At 33.2% G+C, this 16,938-nt stretch overlaps 2 protein-coding genes across 2 annotated transcripts; one reads left to right on the forward strand and one right to left on the reverse strand.

Annotated features, from left to right (window-relative positions):
- Window positions 1–295: 295 nt before the first annotated feature.
- On the reverse strand, window positions 296–5,735 carry LOC117322092 (surfeit locus protein 4-like). Its single transcript, XM_033876838.1, has 4 exons — window positions 5,593–5,735; window positions 4,580–4,843; window positions 4,086–4,129; window positions 296–3,689 (listed from the first exon to the last, which is right to left on the reverse strand). Exons 1-4 carry the CDS (start codon window positions 5,641–5,643, stop codon window positions 3,236–3,238), a joined length of 813 nt encoding a protein of 270 aa, XP_033732729.1. The 5' UTR covers window positions 5,644–5,735; the 3' UTR covers window positions 296–3,235.
- A 292-nt stretch (window positions 5,736–6,027) lies between these two features.
- On the forward strand, window positions 6,028–15,086 carry LOC117322091 (transcriptional adapter 1-like). Its single transcript, XM_033876837.1, has 10 exons — window positions 6,028–6,109; window positions 7,153–7,189; window positions 7,567–7,621; window positions 7,937–8,002; window positions 8,528–8,640; window positions 9,067–9,136; window positions 9,249–9,379; window positions 10,156–10,304; window positions 11,398–11,554; window positions 13,499–15,086. The coding sequence occupies exons 1-10, from the start codon at window positions 6,039–6,041 to the stop codon at window positions 13,739–13,741; spliced, it is 1,092 nt and encodes a 363-aa protein (XP_033732728.1). The 5' UTR covers window positions 6,028–6,038; the 3' UTR covers window positions 13,742–15,086.
- Window positions 15,087–16,938: the final 1,852 nt, after the last annotated feature.

The following is a 16,938-nucleotide window of genomic DNA, read 5'->3' on the forward strand; positions in this document are numbered from 1 at the left end:
TCTACTTCTACCGTTTAGCAATATTGCATATTTATTAGATATCCCCAGGGATTTGGCATAGCTTCCAAACACATGCTCATACATGTATATATATGTTATTTTTTTAAGTCACTGTGGTCATTTGTGATATCAACAATTTATTTTGTTGATAATATTAAAATCATTTTGTAGTAATGAATTTGTGACTGTAATGAGGTGATATCCATTAGCATTAGTGCGAGATGGATTGACCATGGACCAATTTATTGAACCCATCATCTAAAATAAAAGCTGACAGGCTAAAAAGACAATTAGATTTCTTGCTGAATTCATAGTTTTTATTTCTCTCATGCACAACAAATTATACAGGCTAAATGACAACAATACATGACAACACAGTTCAATAAAATGAATGATCATGTCACTTTCATCAATAATACAAACGACTTGCACATACAACTACACATGTAGACAAGGTTGGATAAGGCTCACCCTGCTAACTGATTGTGATTAAGCTGAACACATTCATCAATATATATCTAACTTTTAACAAAGTGGCAAAACTCTAAATGAAATGCAGTAATAGTGGATATATATTGTTTTATTTATGAAATTCAGCAGTATCCCATCTACAAATGAAAATTATCTGAAGAGGAATTTAAAACTTTAACAGAACATTAAGATGAAAATTATTCCCGTTGTATTCCAGCAAAGTTTGTTCTATCCCAAATTACATATAAGTTTTACTGATTAACCAGTTAACGTCTGGGTACAACCTTTCTGGTTAATTATACAAGAGGGATCTCACAAAGTCGATGGCTATGCTGGTCAGGGTGAACCCTATGCCAAATCTATTGTCTAGAATAACCAAATTACTAATGTACATCACACTTTGGCTGCTGGATCTGTCATGAACTTTTTTATATTTATAAAACATGGCCTAGGAGTCAGTGATAAGCAGATAAATAGTACACCTACCTAAAATATAAAGATTTAAATATCAACTCAAATGCACCTTATTTATCTGATAAATTAAAGCTAACTCTATATATCGGGTCAATATTTCATATCTCCACCAAACGAAATAAAAATCTGAAAATGTCATCATCATATCTAGTACAATCATTTTATTTCAATTATTTTTGTAGAAGATTCCTACAAAGAACAAATAATGACACATTGATGCCAAAAACACTTAATTATTTCTTCTGGACATGTATTACAGTTTTACTGTCATTCATGGTGTAAATTTAATTAATTGCATGGAAGTCAGAAAAAATGAGTTAAAATCAGAGACTGCATGGCAAGAAAGAACATCCAAGTCTTTTAACAAGGCTCCATAAACATAATTCCTTTTACATTAAACAAAAAACAGACTTCATTTGTTTATTAAATCAATTCGATATTTTCAATTTTCAATTAAATTGGTGATTTTGTCTATATTTAATCAACGTCAATAAAAACTAAAATCGTGATGCATGAAGCGGACAATATGCCCAAAAAAAACATCAACAGAATTAGGTATATACAAGTATTTTTTAGTTCAAAGGAATCTGCATTAATTTTAACCCAAGAAGATATACAACAAAAAGAGCAATACATATCAAATCTAACAAACTGAAGTGTTTTATCTATCAGCCCTACATTAGCTATGTAAATGTAGTTTTAGCTATCAGCCCTACATTAGCTATGTAAATGTAGTTTTAGCTATATGCCCTACATTAGCTATGTAAATGTAGTTTTAGCTATCTGCCCTACATTAGCTATGTAAATGTAGTTTTAGCTATCTGCCCTACATTAGCTATGTAAATGTAGTTTTAGCTATCTGCCCTACATTAGCTATGTAAATGTAGTTTTAGCTATCTGCCCTACATTAGCTATGTAAATGTAGTTTTAGCTATCTGCCCTACATTAGCTATGTAAATGTAGTTTTAGCTATCTGCCCTACATTAGCTATGTAAATGTAAGGTTTTCTGCAAAATAGGGAAGTCTTTGGGGACCAGACTTATATCAGGTTTTTCATACTGGTAGTTATCTATCGAACTAGGTATATGGAGACTGGAGGGCAACTCCTCATACACAATCATCAAAATTCAAGCCTTCTCTATAATTATATACAAATCTTAGCAAAATTGAAGGTTTGTGAGTAGCCATTTTATTAGTTAGACAAATAAAGCCGATTGCAAGACTTATATCTTTAAAGACACCACACCAACACCAAAGTTTGCCAATTTGACCGTTTTACTGTCAAACAATTTACTTTCACTTTAATCAGAGATCAGTTTTGCGTGGAAAAATGGTATATTGATAGTGGAACACTTGAATTCCAGTGAAGCTCAGACACTTTCATTGCACTTACTAGCACTACAAAACCTTCCTTAAACAGAGTATTTCAGATTTGAAAGAAACATTTCTGATGCAAAACACTCTAGGGTAAAAGTTGAAAAATAACAAATAGTTTGTGTATTGACTAATATATGTGAATGATAGCGATAATATATAAATCTACTCACAGTGGTTTATACCGGGTTAATGTATGCAAATCTTAAAAAGAAAATACATTTAACAAAAAGAATCTACAATAACAAAAACCGAGATGAGTTTGAAGATGAAAGCTGAATACAGCTTGGTGGAAGAAATGCAGCACATTCTCTCTTAAATTCGTATTGCAGGGCACATTCCAACATATACATGTAAATCAAAATTATTTCCAATACCACTTCTCCACCGCTGCACTGTTTCTGGATAAAAATGTCACTATAATGTCTCAAAGTCTTCATAAACCTTCATACAATCCAGAAAAAATAACACTTACTGTTTATCAATGAAATAACCCACAAAATATGTTGTTAACGATATTAAGTTTCTAAGAAAATTAATCTAAGGCTTACTTTGTAGTGAAGGAAAAAATGCAATTTGATTTATTTCTGTGCATGATCAAAATTCACTAGTCAATTTTAAGATATATTTTCTCAATGTATCATAAAATAAGATATATATTTGTAAATACTGGTATTCATGAAATTCAAGGTTGTCTTAAGAGATTAAATAGTAAAAGAATTACAGCAGGTCCATCAAAATTCTTTTATATAAGAAAAAGATTTAAATTACATAAACTTTTCTTCACTATTTTTTTTAGTCCAACCCTGAGACTAGAAATGTAAAATTAATTCCATTCTAAAAAACACCTATTTTTTGTTTATTGATTTCTATGAAACATAATTTGACAGTTGGTATGTAATCAGTAAGAATATTATCACCATTTCTTCTTGTGCTCATCCATACTGACTCCTCCTGGACCATATGCCACCACCAACAGCAAACCTCCAATGACAGAGAGTGTCTGGAAAAAATCGTATTTCAGGAAGTCTCTCATCGGTTTGTAGGAAGGGACATTCCACCAAGCATTGAAATACATGTTCAGCAATGTCAACCATACAACCAAAACAAGGGCAGACAACTTTGTTTTGTAGCCAATAGCGATAAGAAGAATTAATGCTGTACCAACCAAGTTCTGTATTATTTGAAAGAAGTCGAAATCTAAACGTAATAGGGTTAAGAACATAAGCACAAGGAGAATGCGTCCACTAAGCTGCATGTACTGTTTTGGGTTATTCTCTCCCAGTGACGGAAGGCCAGCAAAAAGACTTTTGCCTTCTGCACGATCTTCTGCTAGTAAAAGAAGTACTCCACCAGCCAAGGCCAAATTTCTGAAACACAGAAAAAAGTAAGATAGTTAAGAGTCTCCTGTAAGGATGTAACAGTTGTAAACCCTGGTATAGCAGGGTAACAGAAGCAGACAAGGCCACTAATCTTCATTTACACTCATATGATTGTGGTGTAGAGCTGGATTTTGGACAGACTCTGAAATATTATACCACCACAAGCTATATTCTCATAACCTTTGGTCAAAGCCAAAATCACTGATACTGGCACTGATAACTGTTAGATGATTATGTTATTAATGAGACATGTTTACCCTTATAAATACGGTAAAATGATCTGCTGTAGAGGTTGCACTTTGCAATTTTGAAACAAATAATTTGGTTTATCAAGGTTTTTAATAAATCAAATCTAAATTCTGAAAATCAAAACTTATCACTTACCTAAGAAGAAACTTTATATCCCAAAGGATGCTATAGGCTACAGTCTGAAATAAAACACATATAACAGTTTTAATGTTGATTGTACAGTTTAATTATAAACAATCTGGAATGTAGGTGTCACTTCCTCAACTAGTTTTAATATAATTGCTAAATTGAATGCTATTCAATTAATATGAATATACAATCTTATCATATGTGAGCACATTTTGTGCAAGTAATACATTTTCATAACACTATTACATCATTCTGTTAGATCTTAACTATGATGTGTTAACATTTGTATTTTAAAATTAACTTATAAAAATTTGGGATTTTTTTTATAGAATTTTAAGTGTAAATCTAGTAAGATTACATACAAATATTTATTACTTTTACAGTTTTCAAATATACTGGTAATGAATTGCCCAAATAAAATAAACATATAAAGTTCAATTCTACAATCAGTACAGGACATCATCATATGCAATTTAAGTTAAAGTGTGCGTTTTATTTACCTGTAAAGCTATAATTGAGAAGAGTATGCCACAGGCAATGGGAACTTTCTGTCGGCTAAGTACCATGACACACCCTCCTAACTGGCCTATAAGATTAACTAATACAAAAAGTGTGGCCAGGTACCACCCACAGCCCCATGTTGAATTCATGTAGTCTCTCTGTTCACTCCATTGGGACCACATTCGAATTCCATCCTCCAAAAATGTTCCTATCAGACAGAATCTCGCCACATGAGGAAGAAAATGTTTGCTTTTCCTCAGGACCTGAAAATCAGAAAATATTGATGCAGTGACATGGTTTCAAGTTTACTAACAACAATGTTAGAGGATTACACATGGAAATTGAAACGACCACCTCAATAGTTGTCAGAAAGAAAAAAAACCAGACCTTTAGCTATCTGCAATCCATGTCAAATGTGTTATGAAAAAAATCATGAAATAGTATTTTTAGCATTACGTCCTGAAACATATTATTTTTCATACATTTTCTGTAACAGATTGCAATGACAACTTCGGTTCTATGAATTAAACTGGTGTTACGTATACTTTCATTTTTATTTAAAAACTAGCATTTTATTGAAGTACCTTTATTAATCATGTGATTTAGTCAATTCTTAACTTCCATTTGAAATAATGACTTGAATAACGCAAAATGTATATATGCATCTATCCACAACACATCGACTGACGTATGATGGGAACAACCATATGACAATTCATTACGTGTACCTCTCGGCACCGTATCATCACCTCATACCGGCATAGCACCAATCGTTCATGTTATTTTTATCAACATTACACCCACAACATCAACCAGCAATATAAGATTGTTAGGAAAAACGGCTTATATTGCTGGTGATTTTCAAACAAATGAAACATAGATGAAGATGCTGTAACTGCCGTTAAAAGGCGATGTAATGTGACATACTTTCTGTTTGATAGATGTTATTTACATTCTTAAAAGTCATAATAAACCCATTTCGAACAGTTCTTATGATATCTCTGTTATTTACCTGGTCTACAACATCTTCAGCCTTATCCATCAATTCACTTTGCTGAGGCATTTTGGCTTCGGCGAGGCTAAAGTATTTGCCTGCAATTTGAAGCCACGTACTACCCCGTGTGGACCAGAACCGGAAATATGAAATGTGATGCTGTTAACACAATTATTTTTACTCCCTCGCTTGAAATAAGGTTTCTATTTAATTCATACAAAGTTTGAAAAAGCATTTGTTATTCAAATCAAACTGTGAAAATATGAAATTATAAATAATGTACTTAAAAGTTTAATTGTAAAGTTCCTTCGTTAAGTCCATGACTTATGAATTATTATATCATCAAGCAACAGGAGTTCAATTGTTAATTGGAACAGCCTGCCACGTCCAAAAACAAGTGCCCTCTGTTGGAGATACCTAGAAACTCATTTCCGGTAGGTTCGATAACAATTGTGTTATTAAAAATGGCCGCCGCCTGTGATCTCAATGCGGCAAAAAAGAACTTACAAGAATCTTTAGGCGATCATATGAAAATGTAAGTATATTGTCGACTCGAACGCACGACATTACACCTTTGACTGATGTAGATGTCAAATAAAGAGTAAATGTTTTCAATTTGAAAATTAACTTCAAATGTAACAAATGTTTATCACTTTGCTGTCCCCTAATCCGAAGGTTTCTGTGTTTTATCGGCCTTTTAAAAAACCTGATATGATTAGCTGTCCCCATGCTGGCACGATGGTTTTCCTCCACCATCACTCATCAGACAGCAACAAGTGACATGCATTATCAGATGAAATATATAAGAACTTTGTATGAACCATAATACCGTGAACAAGTCAAATAAAAAGAATAATAAAAGATTAAAAATGTATAAAAATGAAATTACATTATTAAAATATTTATATGATATTTAGATTATATCTTTATATAGTGTTTGACAGGTTTTAATTGTTAACAGTGTACTTAGTGATACGATCACCTTCTAACTTTGCTCTGGGGGGAATTTTCCTATTAGTTCAGTTGAGTGTCGCACCAGTAAAAGCAGAGGGTCACCAGTTCGATCCCCAGTGGGAGCAATCACTTTCCTGTTATATTTGCCATAGACGACTCCAATCGCAAGTTATAGGCGAATGAGAAGCTACGTTGGAAATTGAACATGGATGTGTGTTTTTCAGGGCGAACATATTTGAAAAGGGTTATTTTTTTGCATATATATATCACCTAAAATTAAACCACAGGCGTTTGAAGTTCTGACAGTAAACTGAGATATAATACCACATAAAAAATAAGGGTATTTACTATCATTCTTTTTTTTTATAGTAAATACCCTTATTTTTTATATTTTTGTGATTAAACATCGTATATTCTCATTCTGACCAGAGACATATATACATGTATATATGTCTTTTGACACATTTTCATAACAAGTGCATCTTAAAGCAATTAAGCAATAATTAAACAAAAATGTCCATTGGGCAAACTCATCATTTGGAGTAATCAATGACGAGGAAATGAGACCAGCTAACCTGTTAAAATAAATATGATCTCATGAATTGGTTTCTGGTTTGTTTACAGATATCTACAAAACCTCAAGTCATGGTTTAAACAAAAAGTAAGTATTTTTGTTACTGATACACTTACAAATTTGAAATCTATTGTACACAAAGATTGTGGAACTTTACTTAAATAGGAGACTTTTGACAATGATGTTTGAGTATCAAAAAATTGTAAAATAAAATCATTATACATGTACATGTATAGGTGGAAGAAGAGAACAAATAATGAGCAAATGGAAAAATATCACCAAAATTGTAGGGAGAAACTCCTGATGGTATGTGACTTTTATAAAAGTGGCAGTGTTTCATTGTCTATTATCTTTCTTGATTGACAACTTATGCACATACACAAAGCTACATAAAATTGTATTACTCTATGTTTTAAATGGAAATTTTTATTGGCATTTAACCATTAAATTTTTTTTTTACACAGATCTCAAAAGAAGATTTTGATTTGGAAGCTCGTCGTCTTTTGTCAGATGACGCAGGTGAAATTTACTACATACCTGTATTATCATTAATTTGAGTATAAACATTTTTGACTGATAAGAATTGCAGACATATCAATAAGATATGCAAAGTACATAAAGGTTGTAAACTTCCATTCAAATTCTATTCTGATAGTTGTATCTGCATATATTTCAGTACTTTGGATTGAGGTATAAAATCATCAGCTGTATAAATATGTTACGTAAGCACTTACTGGTACACATATTTAATTAATTAACTTATCAATTAATTAAATATGAAATTAAAAGAAATAAATGTGACATACATTTGTATTTTGTATATATTTTTTGCAGTCCATCTTCATAATGAATTCCTTCTGGCCATCATTGCTCGCTGTCAGACTCTCACTTCATCATTAGGTATGTGTGGTACAGTCTGTATTATATAATACTAGTAACAAGATATTATGCTAGAATCATGTTTCAAAATATTATCATAAAAAAACTTGATGAAAGATGTGGAATTTCTAAAGACAAAATAGACCACTAATGAACATTCAGAACTCAAATTGATTTTCAGAATATTAATGAGTTAATCAATTTGATAAGCACTGTTTGAATTTGTTGTACATATGTAGCCCCATTTAAAAAAGAAAACAGAAAACACCAGAAGATTTGATTATAGACACATAGAAGTTGTGAAGTGGTATTGCAATTTATAGTATAATCTAAAAATAATCTCTTATAAAACCTTTTATTTTCATTCAAAATAAAAAGTTAGTCCCTGTTCAAATGAAGATTTGCTATGTCAAATAATGAATTGTTTACAGACATGGAAACATGTAACACTACAGTGTCAAGACAATAATTATCATTGGTCACTCATTAAACATTTCAAGATTAAGATGTGAAATTTTAAGATTCTATCTCCTTTTGCATTTTCAGTTCCTAAAGAAAGCAGTTTACTTGGTAAATCTGCTAGTGACCAATCAAAACAATCCAAACCTCCCAGACAAAAGTTTCGCAAACGCCCTCCTAGTTCTCGAAGCACATTCCAGGTGAGTTTATTTATAAGAAGAAGCTTATTTGTCGGTGGCTAGTTTAGTGTTTAAAATTTTTTGGACAAAATCTTTTATTAATTATCTACACAATAAAAACTGTTTTGGAAACAAGATATTATAGATAGTTTCTCCATAGTAGAATTCCTATTCTTCATATAATTTAAAAAAAAATTGAAAAAAATATTTTAAGGACTATTCCAGTAGAATATCTACCCGACGGGAGGACGCCAGGTTTATCTAACAGGGACCACCCATATAGAAGTTATTTGATTAAAAATGTAGTGTATAATCAGCTTCATTTTCTCCAGCACCCACCATACATAGAATTATATCTGGACTCCTCCTGCAGGATTTATAGGGAAGTGGAATAGTCCTAATCAATCAATTTTGTTTTAATACATTTTTTTTCTTTTTTATCAATAGCAACGATTTGTACCTGCTAATCCAGTAGCTCATGCACCAGAAGTTAACTTTAAAGGAGCAGAAGATATTGGTAAGATACAAGATAATAAGCTTATATAACATATGGTATGATTTACTACAATTCGTTTTCTACTTTTCCGATGTTGTACTTGTATAGGTGATGGTGACTTGTTTTATTTCAGTGTTTGCTGCACGAGAGTTGTCTCTCCCTGACATTACAATGGTACATGGCCGTATGTTGGTGTGTGCGTGGGAGTCGGGCCTCGAGGATGTGTCGGACATGGCAGTTAGACTGGTGATGCAATCTATAGAGGTAGGACACCTGTCATTGAAAGATATACAAATTGTTTACATATATTTCTAAAATTATTTTATTAAGTTCTACAGTAATAATCATATATATGTTTCTATTGTAAATACTATACAGAAGTTTTCCTTACTCATATGAAAAAAGCTTAGTTTTAATTCTGCATTTGTCAGTATAAGATAAAAGCTACAGTATACCCCAGAGAAAAGACCGACACATGAAGATTAATATATACCGGTGTCTGATTTTTGGACAGGTCAATTTTTAAATTAAAAAAAAAAAAAAAACCTATACATTAGCACAATTCCGGAATCCTGTAAAAATAGGTCTAATTTAACAAAACAAAACATGAATGAATGTTTATCTTGTTTACTTAACTTGTGCTACAGCAACTCATGGCTATTAATTGAACTTTATCATGAAAATTCCCCGTAATTTATCAACTAGTTGTCTTTGAATTGAATCAAGGTGCTGGTGGTACCAAATTAAGATTTTGTTTTTATGAAATGATTGCATATGTCATATACAAGATGAATATTGCCAATGGCAAAGCCTTTGAAAGCCATCTTATATGTTTCAAACTGCATCCTCCTAGACCACAGGCTTGATACATTCCTATGACACAGAATGAAAAATTAACTCCAAGGTTCCACCACTGGACAGCTCTCTCAAAGGTTTCAAACTGTATCGCCCTTAATCCCACATTTTTTTTACTCTATTGCAATATGGTATTCATATTGAAAAAAAAATTTTAGAAATTATATGAAATTTTTCCATTCCAGAACCAGCTCAAAAATTTGATTTCACTTGTGCTGTCTCAAAGGAGTGGGTACAAGCTAAGGGAGAAAAAATTCAGATTTGCTGTCGGAACACAAGTAAAAAATCCATACCTTAGGCATGCAAACTTGATTGAAGATGAAAACACAGAGAGGTTTGTTTCATGTTTAAGAAACATTGTCTGTACAGTGTACAAGGCCGTTTTCATTTTTTCAAAGCCCAAATGTTTTTTTAGGGGTTTTAACACTCTTGCAACAGCCAAGGTTATATGAAGACAGGCCAAAAAGTTTGACTTATTCGGTTGTTCATTTATGAAATAAGGATAGACCTAGTTATTTTATGTTGCTTTTGGTAGAGTGATGTCATTCAAAACCTCTTTAACATCTGATGGTCTGTCAAGTTTTATGCCTTTAAAAAACAACAGCCCTCAGATAAACCATGATGTGGGAAATCCCAATTCATTAAAAGTTGATATTTTCTCAAAAATACCATCAAGCAAAATAATTTATTGTTCTCAATGTCCCACATTTGAGAATTCTGAAGGTTTCTGATATTTTATCGCCCTTTTAAATATCTGATATAGACACACTAAAGCTTCCTGAATGTAAAATATTAGTCGACCCATATAAGATTTTTAAAAGGCAGAGAAGATTATATTGGTTGGTCGGGTGGCACAGTGGTAACACACTTGCCTTTCACCTAGGCAGCCGGGGTTCGATTCCCCGATTTGATGTGAAAAGGTATGGGGTCACCTGCCTGACCACGTGGGTTTTCCCCGGGTACTCTGGTTCCCTCCCACAGTAAGACCCTTCGCGCACTTCCATCTGGGCCAACAAGCGTGATTAATATAAGTTGATATAACTTGTTTCGCAATTGTTGTAAAATAAAAACATGAATAAAATTTACAAGGCAGAGAATAAATTAGAAACTGTTGGATCAACATTTTAGTAGAGCTTTGTTTTACATCAGTGTATTATCTAGGTCATGTATGGTTCATACTAGTAGTTCCACTCTGGTGACTGCTACTGTTGTGGACCACAGGGTTCGTGTTATTGTTAATCATTGCAATACAAAATTAAACAGAATGGCTTCTGGATGACTAAATATTTAGTCTTGTCCATGTTGATTTAGTCATTGTTGAAACTCACAGAGCCATATTTATTATTGCTTGTATTTCAAAAGAATAAAAAAGTGAACATTTCCCCATTTTTTCAAGGAATTTCATATTGATTGTTGATGTTTTTCAGTGAGGCGACAATGATATCACAGACTGGTAACCATATTCCGAGTCGGAAGTCACCACTAGAAATAGGAGAGGGGGCAGCCGCAGAACAGCTGGCCTCAGCCAATCAGCCGGCGTATAAAGGGCCTGTTTCCCTGTTTGATCTGATCCAGTCTTTACAGGTACTTGATGAAATACGTCATATTATGTGGAAGTTGTTTGCTCACCAGTATGAAAATTCTCGGAATGTCTCTGTAGGATAATTTTTTTTTACATACTTCTGAATACAAATTGAAAATCTTGTATCTACCAGTATTTGAAAAAAACCTTTCTGATTGTAGAAACAATTTTGAAATACTGTATTTTGTCCATTCTATATATACTTACTGATGAAAAGGTGTCTGCTTAAGTTTCAGGTTATTGCAAGTGTAGCAAAATATTGCTAGTCTGAAATAATTTAATATGACTCATTATTAGGGCCGTCAGTTCCATAACACTATGTGTGCATATCCATAAACCTTCATGGTGGAAATACCAGATCCCTAGCTTTGTTTAAAAAGTAGTTTGAGAGGATAAAGTTTGAATAGAGCAATATCAACCCACCGTGCATTCTGAGATACATGTACTTGGTAAATTCTACGCAGTGTTTCACTTATTAGTCCCCCCCACCTCTTCTACCCGATGGAGCTCTTAGTTTAAATTCCATCAGTTAGTCCAAGGATCCCATTGGTCTGTGATCAACATAGTTTCACAATGCTGTTGTAGGTTAGTCTCACAGAATTGTGAAATCTGTGCCTAGGTCCACAGTTATGGCCCTTTGTCACTTCAATAATCTACCAAGGATCTGTTTGTTTATGGGGACAAACTGGTTTGTCTGTTTTTAAATATAATATTTCAGGCATATATCTTTACGAACCTGCAGATGTTGATATAGGCCTTGAAGGTCTTTGTCAAGGCTTGTTTTAAAACAACATAAAATAGCTAGGTCCTTCCTTATTGCATAAATAAAGCAACTCTGGTCCAAATTGTTTAACCGTTTGGAAATTGATAATCCAAAATGGCCCTAGTTTGTGATAGTGATAATGTCTCCATAATCAAGGATGTAGTATTGTCCATTTCATATTCTGAATGATGGAAAAAAAAAATCTTTTGTGTTGAAAAATATATTAATACTTAATCATGCCAACCTGATGGCTTTGTATTGCACAACAAATAGGAAACCAATAGGAACTGGATTGGTTTGAATAAGTCTAGTTGTGTAACATAACAAAGTGAATTTGTTTTGAGAATATTGAAGCCATCTTCATTTCTTTTTGTGTCGCCTTTGAAAAAGGAGACATATAGGTATTACTTTTCGGCGTCGGTGTCGTCCGGAAAATGGTTTTCGTGCGATAACTTTAGTAGTTTAGAACGGATTAATTCGAAACTTCATGGGAAGGTTCATTACCATGATAGCTCGGACACGTTCGATAACCAAAATTATTCGCACCTTTTTAAAAGAGTTATAGCCCTTTAATTTTTTGCGAAAATGGTTTCCACTCAATAACTTGAATAATTATTACAGGATTAATTTGAAACTTCATGGGAAGGTTCGTTACCATAATACTGTGGACAAGTTCGTTAACCAAATTTATTCGCACCATTTTAAAAGAGTTATGGCCCTTTAATTTTTTGCGAAAATGGTTTCCACTCAATAACTTGAATAATTATTACTGGATTAATTTGAAACTGCATGGGAAGGTTCGTTACCATAATACTGTGGACAAGTTCGTTAACCAAATTTATTCGGACCTTTTTAAAAGAGTTATAGCCCTTTAATTTTTTTTTGTGAAAATAGAATGTTTGTTACCATAATACTGTGGACAAGTTTGTTATTGTTTTTTTTTATTCAAGTCCTAATTTTAAAGAGTTATGACCCTTTAATTATTCGCATACACAGGCGACACCTCCACTTCCGTGGAATTCTTGTCATAATTTGCACTAATACCATGTGGGTTTTCCCTGGGTATTGCGGTTTCCTCCCACATTAAGACCCCTCGCATGCTTTCAATATAAGTTGATATAACTTGTTTTGCAATTGTTGTAAAATATATAAAGTTAACGTTTTTTTTACTAATATTTTTCAGCTTTACAAAAGTGCCATTCCTTCTCATACAGTATACTCTGTGGCTATGGAGAGGGTCATCCATCGCCTGTGGCACCCAAGTCACGAAGAAATCAATCAGCACATCATACATACACAGGAAATGGCTTTAAAACAACAGATGTCCACCCCGACGTCTAGTAGTCAGGCAACAAGTGGCCAACATCTTTCATCAAAACATCATCATGGTAAACACCATCATCATCACCACCATCACCATCACTAGATCTGAACACCACGCAGGCCACCACAAGGATTCTTCTTCACATCACCACACTGAACAAGTCAAATCAGAAAATGTCAAATCGGAACTCCTGAAATCCGAAAAGTTGGAAAACCAATCTGTATTACAGCTTAGTGGAGAGCCCAAGTCAATAGGACTTCATCATAAGCTTGAGAATTCTTCCACAGTGCAGATAAAATCTGAAAACATGTCACCAGTTCATGTCAAATCTGAGAATTCAGCACCGCTGAGGGCAGACCAGTTAGCAGGAGCAAATCTTAAGACTGAGCCACCAACGATACCGGGACAGCTTCTTGCCCAGCACCTAACTGGTGGATTTACAGGTTTAAAATCAGAACAATCTAGCCAGCAATCGAGAACTGAGACACCTGGTGGCCAACACAAGACTAGTCACTCCTCTCAAAATTCAGGAAGCCATCAGATGACCAGTAGTCAGCTCTCATTGTCAGATGATGCTATGGACTTTATGGATGACAGTTTGCTTGACCAGCAACTGACCAGTCAATTCTCCAGTGGTGGACAAGGCATGTCCAGACAGACCTCTCTTGATCAAAGTCTGGCAGATTTTTTCGCTGTACAGTTTCCTGACAATACTTGATGTTCGCTCAACTATTTCAGTGTTTTTGGTTAAATTTTTCAGAAAATCTTAGAAATATGGAAAAGAATTTCAAGGTTTTAGAGAGGTTGGATATTTACCTTTGATTAGATTGTACAATAGACTTATTAGTGCAAATGTTCAGTAAAGCACTAGTGGCAAGTGTTAAAATCTATATTGTCTTATCAGAGACTTTCAATGGGACTAACAAATTTCGTTCACATGTATATTTTTATGGGTAAAATTTCGGGAATTGATATTTAATTTGAAGAAGAGACTAAAAGAATATTACCCCTCCTAGAAAATGTGACAAAGAAATCTCAACTAAAGGGGCGAGATTCTTGATCTAACCCGAGGCTGTGCAGAGGGTTGGACATTTATCATTCTCATCTCAAAGTTTGGTATTTCTTTATTACACTTAAGACAGATTATTGTTCTAATACACATTTCCTTCAAATTCATTTGCATCTTTAAGTCGGTTTGGAAATAAATTCACATGGTCGACAACAATGCCTGTCAAGGCTGAGTACCTCTTTGAAAGTTTCTATAGCAATAGCATTACACAAGGATAATGTAGGTCTCGAATAATTCAGTTGTTTATAAAAAATTGTGTAGATTAATTTCCAATTTTATACTGCTTTATGCAATATTAGTAAATGTCCAGACTCTGTTTGCAATAAAGCCTTATTTTAAGCAGGTAAGAATTGCTCAGGAAATATATGTTTTTCTTTTCATGTACTGAAATGCATTTGAAGGTTTCATGAATTGTAACAAAAATGCATACAAAATTGCTATCGGTACATCATGAGAACATTCCTTGTTAGAGATTTTAAATAATATTCTGTGCCCAGGAAATGTTAAACCCACCTCATTCAGTTCTACACACAATCGCTTATTTGGAAGTTCTGTATGGAGTCTACAACAGTCACATATCTATGAAGAACTGCCACCATTTTGTTGAATGATTACAGATTTGCCTGTGTTAAGATCTTATTTACTGGTGAGGGTATTTTGCCCACATGTTCCAGTACTGAAAACTAGACTACCTATGCATTTTCGGAAAGAATAAAGTGCGACCAAAATATTCAATTATTTGTAGAGAGAAACATCTTCATTAACAGGGTATAACAAATATTTCATAGAAATCGTAAATGTGACCAAGACATTAGATTTATATGGTCAAATATGCACTTATAAAATTTGTTTATTAATAGGGTAAAGTGTAATTTACATTATTTAAAAAAAAAAATTAGGATATTCTTTATTACACAATATTCTGATGCGAAAAAGTTTTTAAGATTAGAGTATAGTCGAAAGAAAAAAATTTAATCATGATTTATGGCATTTATTAAAACTTAGAATATGGTCCAATAATAGTGTCATTCATTTCTTTCTTTAAAAGTCCAACATTATATAATCTGCCTCCCATTTCTAATAACTTATTGTCTGGGCCATAATATCTAAACCGTCTAAAAGATAACTTGACAAAACTTGCAGTATAATTGGATCACCTAAAGCCGAGGTGCAATTCAGTGTGATTTTGAACTATAAAAGGTCAAATAAATGCAAATCTTAAGAAAAGGAATGGTGTTGATAACTTTTAATCTGTTAAATATTGAAAGAGTACAAATCCTTTATGCCTAGTAATTAAGAATAGAAGACATAATTTTGTTCCCAAAAACAAATCTCAAATTTGGATACTAGCTTTGTTGTGATTTTTACCTGTACACTCAATTCTGCATTTTACAGTAGCGATTGGTCTCCTTTGATCCGTGTTTATATTCTTCCTTCAACATCATATTATAGCCAAACTGGTAATCTACAACGTACTTATACAGATACACTTATCATCAGTTAATGACGGTATCTATTCAGCTATACTTCTACCATATAGATTAATTAAGTCTGATTATCATTCCTGAATAAGTGTTTCTTAAAATCTGAACCCCCCCCCCCCCCCCCCCCCCCCGAGATAAACCTAAAACAACAGCAAGAATCACTTGGACTGAGAATGTCCTTCTCAAATGATATAGTTGCGTTATGATATAAAAATTGTCAAAGTAATTGATGTCGTTACTTAAGTGAAACCATTGTTAAAATATGTTTATTTCATCATCAGGACAATGTCACTGATCACAGCTAACAGGACAATACATTGGTGTCAGATCTCAATTACAAGGAACATGTTAAGACTTAGAATATGTGTATAAAATGCATATTTGGAAATTTGCCAAATCAAGATCTCAACATATTGCTGATGATTTCTATGTTCTATTTCTTACTACAGGGACTTGGAAGGAATTCCCAGCCCAAGGGTCCAAATATATTTTTATAGTACTATGGGTTGAGAATACCTGCCAAGACTCTGTACTTGTTTCCCATAAATGTGCTGGATTACATTGTCTGTTTCACTGTTAGAAGTTTACAGTAATTGTATCCCGATAACACTTCTTGTATTGTTTATTATTGTCAGAGATTTTTTCCCCCGATTTCTCATTTTATGTACTTTTTCTATGCATTTTTATATACATTAAATAGACTTGAAACGGAAATGTTGTGTTTATATTTTCATTTAATCAAATTT

This window comes from Pecten maximus, chromosome 2, assembly GCF_902652985.1.
Source record: "Pecten maximus chromosome 2, xPecMax1.1, whole genome shotgun sequence".
NCBI lineage: Eukaryota > Metazoa > Mollusca > Bivalvia > Pectinida > Pectinidae > Pecten > Pecten maximus.

Excerpts from the sequence above, each read along its gene's own strand:
- LOC117322092 (XM_033876838.1), bottom strand. The coding sequence starts at position 5,643 with ATGCCTCAGCAAAGTGAATTGATGGATAAGGCTGAAGATGTTGTAGAC. Across the intron at positions 4,130-4,579 it reads TCTCAATTATAGCTTTACAG|ACTGTAGCCTATAGCATCCT; the intron begins GTAAATAAAACG and ends GTTTTATTTCAG. Across the intron at positions 3,690-4,085 it reads GATATAAAGTTTCTTCTTAG|AAATTTGGCCTTGGCTGGTG; the intron begins GTAAGTGATAAG and ends TCTGTGTTTCAG.
- LOC117322091 (XM_033876837.1), top strand. The coding sequence starts at position 6,039 with ATGGCCGCCGCCTGTGATCTCAATGCGGCAAAAAAGAACTTACAAGAA. Across the intron at positions 8,003-8,527 it reads GACTCTCACTTCATCATTAG|TTCCTAAAGAAAGCAGTTTA; the intron begins GTATGTGTGGTA and ends TTGCATTTTCAG. Across the intron at positions 11,555-13,498 it reads ATCTGATCCAGTCTTTACAG|CTTTACAAAAGTGCCATTCC; the intron begins GTACTTGATGAA and ends AATATTTTTCAG.